Source organism: Tachysurus vachellii, chromosome 26 (assembly GCF_030014155.1).
Source record: "Tachysurus vachellii isolate PV-2020 chromosome 26, HZAU_Pvac_v1, whole genome shotgun sequence".
Classification (NCBI taxonomy): domain Eukaryota; kingdom Metazoa; phylum Chordata; class Actinopteri; order Siluriformes; family Bagridae; genus Tachysurus; species Tachysurus vachellii.
This window is the reverse complement of record NC_083485.1, coordinates 1,259,697-1,272,196: the sequence shown is the minus strand read 5'-3', so window position 1 is coordinate 1,272,196 and position 12,500 is coordinate 1,259,697. Positions and strand designations below refer to the sequence as shown.

The 12,500-nt window shown below is 36.8% G+C and overlaps 1 protein-coding gene across 4 annotated transcripts in view; it reads right to left on the bottom strand.

The window, feature by feature from the left end:
- The window catches only part of LOC132840933 (serine/threonine-protein kinase/endoribonuclease IRE1-like), a 7,518-nt gene extending 1,622 nt beyond the window's left edge, over nucleotides 1-5,896 (bottom strand). Inside the window, exons 1-7 of one of the 4 annotated variants that reach the window (XM_060863028.1) lie at nucleotides 5,597-5,896; nucleotides 2,649-2,680; nucleotides 1,972-2,232; nucleotides 1,262-1,774; nucleotides 975-1,138; nucleotides 619-836; nucleotides 17-137 (exon numbers count right to left, since the gene is read on the bottom strand). In XM_060863028.1, coding sequence (XP_060719011.1) covers nucleotides 17-137; nucleotides 619-836; nucleotides 975-1,138; nucleotides 1,262-1,774; nucleotides 1,972-2,232; nucleotides 2,649-2,664 — 1,293 coding nt within the window. In that variant the 5' untranslated portion in view covers nucleotides 2,665-2,680; nucleotides 5,597-5,896. The remainder of the gene's footprint in view (nucleotides 1-16; nucleotides 138-618; nucleotides 837-974; nucleotides 1,139-1,261; nucleotides 1,775-1,971; nucleotides 2,233-2,648; nucleotides 2,681-5,596) is intronic. The other 3 variants (XM_060863024.1, XM_060863026.1, XM_060863025.1) reach the window with 3 other exon arrangements.
- Nucleotides 5,897-12,500: the final 6,604 nt, after the last annotated feature.

The window sequence follows — 12,500 nt, the reverse complement described above, 5'->3', positions numbered from 1 at the left end:
TAAGACTGAATCAAACCTTAGCTTTCCATCCACAAAACTGTGGGTATTTTTCCAGAGTTTTACGCAGTTTTTCGTCTACAGATGTGTACTTCTGGACAGGATCCACGTCCCCGATTGTCCTCAGAAAAGCTTCTTTCCTAAACGGGAACAAATGTAAAATACGACAGTGAGTTACATCATCTCATCTTCAAGTGCTACAGAAGATAATAAGGATCTCACCTGACCTTTCTCATGCTGCTATCCTTGATATTCAGGCAGGAAAGCAGTAAAAGAGACTGAGCCGGAAAATACAGAGACAGACAGAGAAAGGAAGAGATGCGAAGCAAAAAAGGTCAAACATCAGATCAGTGCCAACATTCAGTGTCTGCAAAGCTTCAAAAGACAAGTGAGTGGAATCAGTGCATGGATATAGCTTTGAGGTTTGGGATTCTCTGATTGGCCAATTTCAGCACAAATTCCAGCCCCTTTCAGAAAGAGAGGGATGGCACATCGATGGCACGGGTGATGACCTCTGCCACTGATGTGAGGACGGAGTTGGACGTAAAGTTTAACACGCAAGATATTTCCCACTGTTCCACATCCCACCTGATGTTGTAGTGTAACCATTTTTAATCCTACCCATCATCATTCCAGAAATATGGATGTTCTACAGCCTGTGTGACACTCAGCCTGTCCTCTGGATTGTGTGCAATCATTTTCTTAATCAGGTCTTTCGCTTCTACATCAGTAATTCTATCCAGATGGTAAACTTCTTTCCGAATATTGTCTTCTGTATTATCGTCACCGAATGGATGAAAACCGCCAGAGATGATGTAGTACACCAACATTCCAGCCACCTGCAACCGCAAGCATGTTTTATTACATAGCTATATTATTTAAACAAAATGGCTCCCGCTAAACAAAAAAGATCAGTGATAAAAGTCGTATATCGTTTCATGTTCATTAAGCGACACATAAAGGGTTAAGAGACGAACCTGAATGTCGGTGCTTGTTCTGTATTGAACCTTTCCACCCCCGTTTAGGATCTCTGTCGCCTCCCAGCCTCGGGTACCAGCTCTCGTGGTGTACACGTAGCTCGCAGCTTGGTTTATCGTGCGGCTTATACCGAAGTCGGCCAACCTCACGTTTCCTTCTACATCTGTTAAAAAGATTCGGAGCGTTATTCTGGCTTTCGTACACCGTGTTCACTGGAATCATGAGCTGAGCAGTTCGGTAAGTCTCTCAATTAAAGAAGCAGATAAGATTTTAAATAAATAAATACCAATTAAAATATTGGCGGGTTTGATATCTCGGTGGATGATCTTTTCATCGTGGAGGTATTCCAATCCAAGAAGCACTTCCTTTACCAGTTTCTTCGAAGCTTCCTGGTCCAGTTTTTTTTCCATGTATTGTTCTAAATTATACTCACAGATTTGGAGGCAGAGGTAATGAAAATCCTGGTCATGTGTGAAATCTAGATATCTGACGATGTTCTTGTGGTCCAGATTTCGCAGTAATTTCATCTCATCGTTCAGTTTTTCATGGTTATCCTTGAGCATTCGTTTAACAGCTACCTCAGTACCGTCATACCTTATTCCGATATACACCTGGGTTCCTTCGGCTCCACTTCCGATCTTGTATTCGCTCTTTGTGCAGAAGAGGATTTTTGGGTTTTTCAGCTCCTTATATTCAGGATCACGGAGGAGTTCCTCAAATGTCTCTCTATATCTGACGCTCCTTCTCACCCATAGTTTACGATACTTTTCAGTTCCACCGTCCTCTTGCTGTGGAACCGCTGAGGAATGAAGGCAGAAAGATGAGAAGACTTTCACACAATATGATACGATGTCAATTCATGAGGCAACAACAGGTTACTACACCGAGCTTGGGTCATGATTTTTACTGGCAGGATTTTGTTTTAGTAGCGAAAGCAGTTCATGATTAAACTGCTGTTTAAAGTATCAGTTATTCTGAGAGTATAAACAGACTCACCAGCTTGGTATGACTTCTCCAGTTCTTCAAGAAGGGAAGGATCTGTTTCCATCAGGGCTTCATAAAATGCAACTTTGCTTGCTTTGGTGTTTAACACATTGTAGAGTTCTCTCATCTTGTCTTGGGTGGTTCTTCCTCGGCAGATCCTTTTATATGTCTCTTGATGGATATGCCCGTTTTGCAACAGATGATCAGCCAGAGGCTCCACTATGGAAACCCTCTGGATAAGAACTGCCCTCATCTCAGTAACAAAGAGAACACCTGTTGTGATGTTATTACAAACATTATTAGTTGAAATCCAGACAGAGTGACTTCAATGTGTTTTTTAATCAAATCACAGCTTACTAAAGTGTCAGTTTTAGGCTTTGGTGATGAAGAGGGTATCTACACTGACACACTGTGGAACATGATCTGGAAGCAGCATGTGGACTAAACATTACATTTTTGTAAAGAATGTAATAACTGAATAAGATTCATAAGCTCAGACTTTGGTGGTATTTTAATTTTAAGCTGATTATCAGAAATAGTGGAGATCCTGTTAATGAAGGTCGGACAATATCGTTCTCACTGCCTGGCCAAAATAAAGTCACACTAATATTTCCTAAGACGACCTTTTGCTTTGATTACGGCTCACATTCGGCGTGGTGTTGTTTCTGCGTGTCTGTAGTCATACGTACGTTTTTCTCTTTCCATCTTCTGTATTCAGTGTCTGAAAGAAAAACATTAAAACAATGAACAGGAGCCTGAATTCTACATTGTCTTATGTTTATAACCTGGATCGTGTTCATTCATTATTCTACTTTAAATATTTAAAAGGTTGAACATGTTAATGAGCAATTGTTTAATTCTCATTTCAAAATATTTGGAAATGTAAATTCAGCAATTATCTCTTAGTTATTTAATAAATAAATCTGATGAAGTCGTTCAACCCAAAAATGAAGATTTAAAAGGAACATTTTGAACTTTGTGTCTACGACAGAGCTTTAATCCTCGTCTAGACGTTTCATCGCTGAAGTGTTTATTAATTATTAAAGAAAATTCTTTCTAATATTCAGAATACTTTAAATGAGTATATCTCAAAAACTGCAAGGTGTATTTGAATAATTCTTGTGAGATTGCTGTAGATTACAGTAAAATAAGTGTATATATATTATACATATTATATATACACATATTTTACCGGAGTAAGATTTCTTAGAGTAAGAGAAGTTATAAAATTTAACTTTTAAGTTAAATTTAATATTTTAAGTTGACAAAATATAAAATTTAGACAGTATATCAAAAATATTGTTATTCAATATAACTTAAAAAAATCCATAAATCTATTTTATAAAATAGATTTAGTGTGTGTATATGTGTATGTATGTGTGTTTATGTACTGTGTATATATATATATATATATATATATATATATATATATATATATATATATATATATATATATATATATATATATATATATATGTTTGTGTGTGTATGTATGTATGTGTGTGTATGTATGGATATATGTGTGTGTGGATATATGTGTGTATATGTATGTGTGTGTATGTATGTGTGTATATGTGTGTATATGTGTGTATGTATGTGTATGTGTGTATATGTGTGTATGTATGTGTATGTGTGTATATGTATGTGTGTGTATGTATGTGTGTATATGTGTGTATATGTGTGTATGTATGTGTATGTGTGTATATGTATGTGTATATATGTGTGTATATGTGTGTATGTATGTGTATGTGTGTATATGTATGTGTGTGTATATATGTGTGTATATGTGTGTATGTATGTGTATGTGTGTATATATATGTATGTATGTACTATATGTTCAATACTAATATTTATAAAAACCATATGATTTAGAATTAGATTTACTCAATATATATATATAGTGTAAATGTTAAAATTTTAAACCACAGTCTTCTTAAAAATATTGTACATTGTAAATAACACAATTTACTATTTTTTTCCCTCATAGGTGAGTATTTATTTATAACAGAAGATGCTTTTCTCACCTTCCCTCATTGACCGATCACGTGACCCGATCACGTGACCACCAAAAGCGCGCGAAACACCATAACAGAATGAGTTTCTCAGAGACATTTAACTCTGTATTTTAACGCATTAACTTCAAAGATTAAACATTTTATAACCCAAACACACTTAAGACTATATATAATGATATAATGATCACTGGAACATATTTACAACATTTTCCTCATATTAAAGAGAGAAAATACAAAAAGTCATCAGATAAAGTCACACTAATACACCATTAGTGCAGTCACTGTTCTATATTTAACGGGTTCTCTTATTATTTACGTGCTTTTACCTGTAAAATGAACAGAATGGGAGAGTCACAGCTCGTTCACAGCTCCGCTTTTGTTATAGAGGGCGCATGCGCAGTTTACCTGTCCACACGCTCCTGCGCGCGCGCGTGTGTGTGTGTGTTGGTTTTATTAGTGCCACACACTCCTGTGCCAAGTGGGTGTATGTGTGTTGGTTTTATTAGTGCCACACACTCCTGTGCCAAGCGGGTGTATGTGTGTATCTGTGTGTGTGTTGGTTTTAGTAGTGCCACACACTCCTGTGCCAAGGGGGTGTGTGTGTGTGTATCTGTGTGTGTGTTGGTTTTATTAGTGCCACACACTCCTGTGCCAAACGGGTGTATGTGTGTAGGTTTTAGTAGTGGCACACACTCCTGTGCCAAGCGGGCACATGTTGGCACACCTCTGTATATGAGTTTTCTCACCTACAGAACTATAAAACTTCATATAACATGTATATGTCACTATAGAACTACACTACAGTGTGTATTTGAGTCTCTCACCTCTAACTACACTACAGTGTGTATTTGAGTCTCTCACCTCTAACTACACTACAGTGTGTATTTGAGTCTCTCACCTCTAACTACACTACAGTGTGTATTTGAGTCTCTCACCTCTAACTACACTACAGTGTGTATTTGAGTCTCTCACCTCTAACTACACTACAGTGTGTATTTGAGTCTCTCACCTCTAACTACACTACAGTGTGTATTTGAGTCTCTCACCTCTAACTACACTACAGTGTGTATTTGAGTCTCTCACCTCTAACTACACTACAGTGTGTATTTGAGTCTCTCACCTCTAACTACACTACAGTGTGTATTTGAGTCTCTCACCTCTAACTACACTACAGTGTGTATTTGAGTCTCTCACCTCTAACTACACTACAGTGTGTATTTGAGTCTCTCACCTCTAACTACACTACAGTGTGTATTTGAGTCTCTCACCTCTAACTACACTACAGTGTGTATTTGAGTCTCTCACCTCTAACTACACTACAGTGTGTATTTGAGTCTCTCACCACTAACTACACTACAGTGTGTATTTGAGTCTCTCACCACTAACTACACTACAGTGTGTATTTGAGTCTCTCACCACTAACTACACTACAGTGTGTATTTGAGTCTCTCACCATTAACTACACTACAGTGTGTATTTGAGTCTCTCACCTCTAACTACACTACAGTGTGTATTACTGTATGAAGTCTGAGCAGCTTCCTCTCTATAGAGCTAAAATACAGCGCTTACTGGTTAAAAAACAAAATGATCAAATAATCCACAATAAACCCATCGTTACAAACCTCACAGATCTCCGAAGGTATCGGTTCTGTTTACCTGGAGGGGGTCAAAACTTTTCTGGATTTGAAAACACACCTTTTGTTGTTTTAGCCCACCTTTATTCCGTTCCACGTGATTTCGGCGTTTAAAAAGCCAAAATACAGCAAAATAAGTGCTTTGGAAAGTTGAGTTGGTGCATTTAAATGTCCAGGAGATTCAAATATTCCGAACTTTGAAGAGTGTTACGTCCCTAAAATGTTTTGTGGAAGTGCCTGTTTTTTTTTTCTCTTTGTCTCTTTGACTTTTTCTCTTTCTCTTTCTCTTTCTCGGTCTCTCGCTCTCTTAGAACCTCCCCTGACTACTGATTGGCTCGGGGAGATGTCAATCATCAGCTTTGACCTATCCGCTGCCAATGAACTCCAGCCGGCAGATATAAAACGCCAGATATAAAAAGCAGAAGACTTTGTTTTCTTGTTTATTTTCCTTAGTTAGGTTAGAGGTTTAAAACAGTTAGTATTGGTTTTGTTATTTTTTTTCTTTATTTACTTTAGCGTCACTAACGTCTCATTTTCTCTTGGGTTTATATTTATTTATATTGTTTGAATTGTCTATTTATCTCCTTTCTCACCTGGATAATAAATCATTCATTCATTCATTCATTCATTCATTCATCTTCTACCGCTTATCCGAACTACCTCGGGTCACGGGGAGCCTGTGCCTATCTCAGGCGTCATCAGGCATCAAGGCAGGATACACCCTGGACGGAGTGCCAACCCATCGCAGGGCACACACACACACACACACTCATTCACTCACGCAATCACACACTAGGGGCAATTTTTCCAGAGATGCCAATCAACCTACCATGCATGTCTTTGGACCGGGGGAGGAAACCGGAGTACCCGGAGGAAACCCCCGAGGCACGGGGAGAACATGCAAACTCCACACACACAAGGTGGAGGCGGGAATCGAACCCCGACCCTGGAGGTGTGAGGCAAACGTGCTAACCACTAAGCCACCGTGCCCCCGGATAATAAATCACACATTTGTTATTTCGTGTCCCTGTATTTTTCTTTTTGCTTACTACACCCACAAAAATGACCACAACCATAAATGTTACTCCTTACCCTAGACAACTTTTTAAAGGTCGTAACAAAGAGCAATAACTCGACGGAATTTCTAGAAGTTTGACCCCTCAATACAATGCTAAGACAGTAAAGTGCGTGTCATGGCCAAGGTGCATAATGTGCTGCTTTATGCAGCCACATACAGGTACGTGTGTGTGTATGTGTGTGTGTGTGTGTGTGTGTGTGTTCCATATTTAATAAAAATCAGACTTTTGAAGGTTTTAGCATTTTATAAATCAATAACTTTACACAATACCATCAGAAAGCAAAACTGCTGCAGTGACGTTACTGTGATGGCTGTGACCAAATACCTGTCAGAATACTGGTCCAAATACCGTCAGTCCTACAATAACACCCTGAATAAGCCATGGTCAAGTCCTTGTGCTCGTATTTCTTGCTTCGTTACTAATACATCGTGAGGTGACGTACAGATTTTATTGTTACCTTGATTCATCAATGTTAAAATACACACTCTGTCTATGTGTGAAGTTGGAGTGAAGTTGTTTCTCTCCCTTTCTTTTCAATCTGAGCCAAATAATAAAGTTACACGTCATCGATCCTTACAGTCCGTCATCGTTATTGAAAGTGTAGTTATAAGTGAATACCAGAGTCAGTCTGCTGCTCATCCCCATCCTCCTGAGGCTGCAGTCACACTAGAGTTTCACTGCACTGAGTGACCTGTTGCTCATCTCCCACATGCTTCAGACTACCATCCTCTTCCCTGTAAGGGTTATGATTTGTGTGAGAGCTGTGCAGAGACACAACAGTAGTGTGGGATATATATATGTATATCATCTGGTCTATCAGTATCAGTGCTATAGGGTCTAAGTGTGAAAACATACGTGTATGCACAGGTTTATGTCTAAATCTTGATAAATATTTAATTTTTTCCATCAGATATCTGAAACCTGTAATGATCTGATAAGATTCATCACGCCATTGATGTCCACAGCCTTCTTTACTGAAACGAAGATTAAAAATGATATGAATCGTAATAAATCATGTATTTATTTATTATTATTTTATACACTTTATGTCCAACCTACTGATAAACGTTCAAATAAACAAGTTTAGTAAAGCTGTGTTCCACGTGCACTGAAGTCATCAGGGGTTTTATGTGTTTTGCTGCCACCGAGTGTCAGAACGAATTACACATAATACAGAAATAACTAAAGCACATGAATTTCCACGTGTGTGTGAATCTTAACATTCTGAAATAGTCTAAAAGAATTCATCAAATAAATAAATAAATAAATAAATAAATAAATAGGTACATTTACTACAGTGAGCTGGTGTGCAAACTGGCCTTTAATTACAAAAAACATCAATACATTAATAGATTATTAGAGATTATAGTACAGTATGTGACGGTGTATAACTATGATTATTACACTTTATTCTGTACTAATTATTAAAGGAGAGTAGATCATTAAAACCACACATGGGATAAAAAGATACAAAATAAAAGATTAGTTCATTAGACAAACACTACACATTATTTTGAACAAACTGAAACGTTACTGTAAGTCGTGCGAATGCCTCTGGGTGAGAACTCGGAAAATTAGAGACAGGAAAATAAGCATAAAGAACAGAACAGAACAAAAAGTGGATTATAAAGAGACTCGTGTTCACACTGAGCACCGGATGGGGAATGTGGACGTGGTGACTACCAGAAGGAACATTGTGAGTTTGAGTCCCTGGATTCACCAAGCTGCCGCTGCTGTTTCCAACTAGGGATGGGCTATAAAACGATAACAATATGTATCGTGATAGACACGTGATCGATATCAATAAAAAATGTGTTCAATAAAACGTTCAATATTTTTTATTCTTCGTCAGAAGAAACCCGAGGTTGCGAAGAAAGTTTGGTTGCATTAACAAAGGCACTCGCTCTCTCGTAACCAACAACGTAGGGAGTGACACTCTAACAGCCAATTATGTAACAGTATCAAGTTTAAATTTAACCTAAATATAAGATAACAAAATATAAAAATTTTAGACAGTATATCAAAAATATTATTAAATATATCTTAAAAACTCCATAAATCTATTTTATAAAATAGATTTAATAGTGTGTGTACGTGTGTGTGTGTATGTGTGTGTATGTGAATGTGTGTGTATGTGAATGTGCATGTGTATGTGTGTGTACATGTGTGTGTGTGTATACATGTGTGTGTGTATGTGTGTGTATGTGAGTGTATGTGTGTGTACATATGTGTGTGTGTATGTATGTACGAAACAATTACTCGAGTAACTCGATTACAAAAATTTATTGAGGCAAATTCCTCTGCCTCGAAGCCTCTTTTAATTCATTTTAAAGCTCACGTCACATTCTTGTGCAATTATTTTGTGTGTGCCCCAAAAAACCACAGTATAAGACACATTTTACCCCAGACTACACAAAAGTGTCCCTGTCTTATAAGCGTTAAACATAATGATGCACGCTGTAAAGTTTGTAGCAGTGACTTCAGCATTACCCATGGCGGGGTAAAAGATTGTGCAAGACGTGTTGACGTGACTTCATGTTAGTGTTTTCGGAATACCTCCCGGAAAACACTTTTTCTTGGTACAGGGGACCCCCTCCTCTTAATGCATCAGCGTCAATGTAGGCAAAGAAATAAAATCACCATAAATCGTCATGAATGTCATTTTCTAGGTTTTTTTTTTTGGTTCGTTCCAAAGGTCAGACATGTATTTATCATTGAGTCCAGAGAAAATTTAAGGTTTTGATATTAAGAGAATCTACTTTTTCACAATATAGTGCATATTGCTAGTAGGTGTAAGTTTATTACTTACATTCTTCCACTTGAGTAAACTTCAAATGAACAATCACTACTTACCTTATAGCCTACTGCATGTAACACTGCTACAATGGTGTGACTATACATGTTCATTTAAACACTTAAGTTGTATTGGTTTATTTGTATTGGATTAATTAGGATCCCTGCAACAACACGACCTTACACAGTTTCTTCCTTAGACTTTTGCTCTGCAGTTGCAGAGTATGAACCTTTGCGACATTGGTGTTGTTATGAAAGACGCAGACAACCAGTGACATTAAGCTAAAGTGGTGGTTGTCTATACCATCTTGAGTCTCAACAATGTGATCACGAAGACCAAATATGTCCTCAGATCCTACTTCTGCTTTAGATTCAGAATCAGATTATTTTATTCAATACCATGTCAGCAATCAAAGCTATTTTAATGGCAAAAATTCAACTACAAAAACACAAATATCATATAAATAAATATAAAAACAAAAAAAATATAAACAGCAAGTCATATTATATGAGTTTTCTTTAATTAACATACGATAAAAAAAATCCAAAACCTTTCAGACATGTCATTAAATATGTCCTTAAGTGAAGTAACTTGATAAGAGTCCAGGACAATCTAATAAAATATGTTTGACAGTGAAGTAATTATATTGACATACATGTCCTCTATTGACACTTGTTTTCGGATTGCATAGGAAACCCTTCCACAACCCCACTAAAGGATGTGTCCTAGTTTGCACGGGTTAGTTTTGAAAACAGAAGATCAACAATTAGAGTAAAACCCTATTTATAACATTTATTAGTATAATTCCATAACGGTCATTCTGCTTCTGTCAGCATCCTGTCAGGTCTCTCATGAGCTCATGCTTCTGCAAAACATCAGTGATTTCATTTTAAGCTTTCAATGTTACTCTCTGTCTTAATATCTAAACATACTATTGAATATTATATCATTTCCTAATCACACAATGGTTACATAAATTCATACAAAAGGTAAAGGAAACATCATTCTATAAAATGATAAAAGAAAACATAACAAATCTTCTTTCAGCAAGATGATGGGTCTTGATCCAGCTGTCTAGGTACAGTGTCTGTTCCTCTTTGGGTTGAATCAGCTTCCTTCTGGATCTCTTCTTTAGAGTTTTAATCAGATATATTCAATTTCTTTGTCATACAACAATTTCCCCATTTATTTTAGTTTATTTACCACAGCTTCCTTTTTCCTGGCTTTCTGTCTTTGTTGTCTTTTATTCCGTTTCTCTCTTTTTTCTGCATTAATTTCACTTTGTTTCTTTATAGTATTGGATAAGATTGTCACATAAGGATAACCAGGTGCACGTCGTATGGCAGTTACATGTGATATGGCAGTTACTCCACTCCTAACATTTTCTATTCACAACAGATAAGGGGAATCTTACAAAACATACTGTACATAGTTGGGACTTCACCTTTAAGCAAAACAGCAAGGGTCAATTTTTAATGCCCTTATTAAGAGTTTCGGAATCTACAAACATTAAACTAAAACAGTATATCAAAATAGGAGTATATCAAAAAAATCCCCCTTTTTTTGCTCTATATATAAATATATATATATATATATATATATATATATATATATATATATATATATATTTTTTTTTTTTTTTTTTTTTTTTTTCTGCATAAAAACAATTATGTAATGTATTTCATATGCCAATGTATTTCCTTAAACATAATATAAAATAGTGTTTTACCTCTGGAATCACTCAACTGTATACATACTTTGTGTGTATCATGTGTGTATGTGAGTGTGTGTGTATGTGTGTATGAATTTATTTATTACAGGGACAATGCATATTAATAAACATTTCTGTCAATATGCCAGAGTTAGCCAGATGGCTATTTTTCACCTGTAGTCCATAGCCAGATGGTAATAGTCATTCTAAAAAAAGATAAAAGTACATATTGAAATAACAATAAAGCAACTACAAAACATTTAGTACAAGTACTAAGTATTAAGCTATGATGTACATTAGAAACACAACACACCAGCAATCAAACAAACATCAGACAAATACATGAACACACACAATAAACAAGAAACCATCAGGGGGCAACAAGAGCAGGTCAAAAACTCAGCTAATGTTGACAGCTCTGGTGAATAACGAAGCATTTCTTTAACTGGATCTTAAATGTACTATAAGTGTTCAGGTTCCACTCAGTAGCAGCTCGAACAGATTTGAGATATAACATCTCACCATTAACTGGTTCAAGATGTATTTATCTATTGTGTATCAGAGATATTAGAGAGAGGTTTGATTAGTGCCGCACACTCCTGTGCCAAATGGGTGTATGTGTATCTGTGCCAACTCGACTTCTGGACGGAAATCTCGAGGTCTGACCCCTCTAGAAAGTTTTTGAACCCTGATCCAATGGTAAGACAGTAAAGCGAAGCGTCTCTAAGCTATTATATAACATCATCTGTTCTCCACTAGTGGCGGCTTGTTACATCTGTCGAACACATCGGCCAATCAGCTTGCAGCTAGAGTCTAGGTGAGTGTGTGTGTGTGTGTGTGTGTGTGTGTGAAGAGATCAATTCCAAGTAAAAAAGATACATCCAACTCCATATTGTGTAGAAACTGTCTCCCTTGCCACATCACTTCCTGTCTAATATGGCTACCTACAGAAAGTGCCAAGACGGGTGCAATTCTACCCATTCACCACAGGGGGAGCACAAAACACCATGAAACAAGTGAACATGAATGTTGAGATAGAAAACATTATAATTACAATATTAAATTCATATTTAACTTTATGGCTCCTACAGTTATTCTGAGAGTATAAACAGACTCACCAGCTTGGTATGACTCCTCCAGTTCTTCAAGAAGGGTAGGATCTGTTTCCCTCAGGGCTTCATAAAATGCAACTTTGCTTGCTTTGGTGTTTAACACATTGTAGAGTTCTCTCATCTTGTCTTGGGTGGTCCTTCCTGAGCAGATCCTATTATATGTCTCTTGATGGATATGCCCGTTTTGCAACAGTCG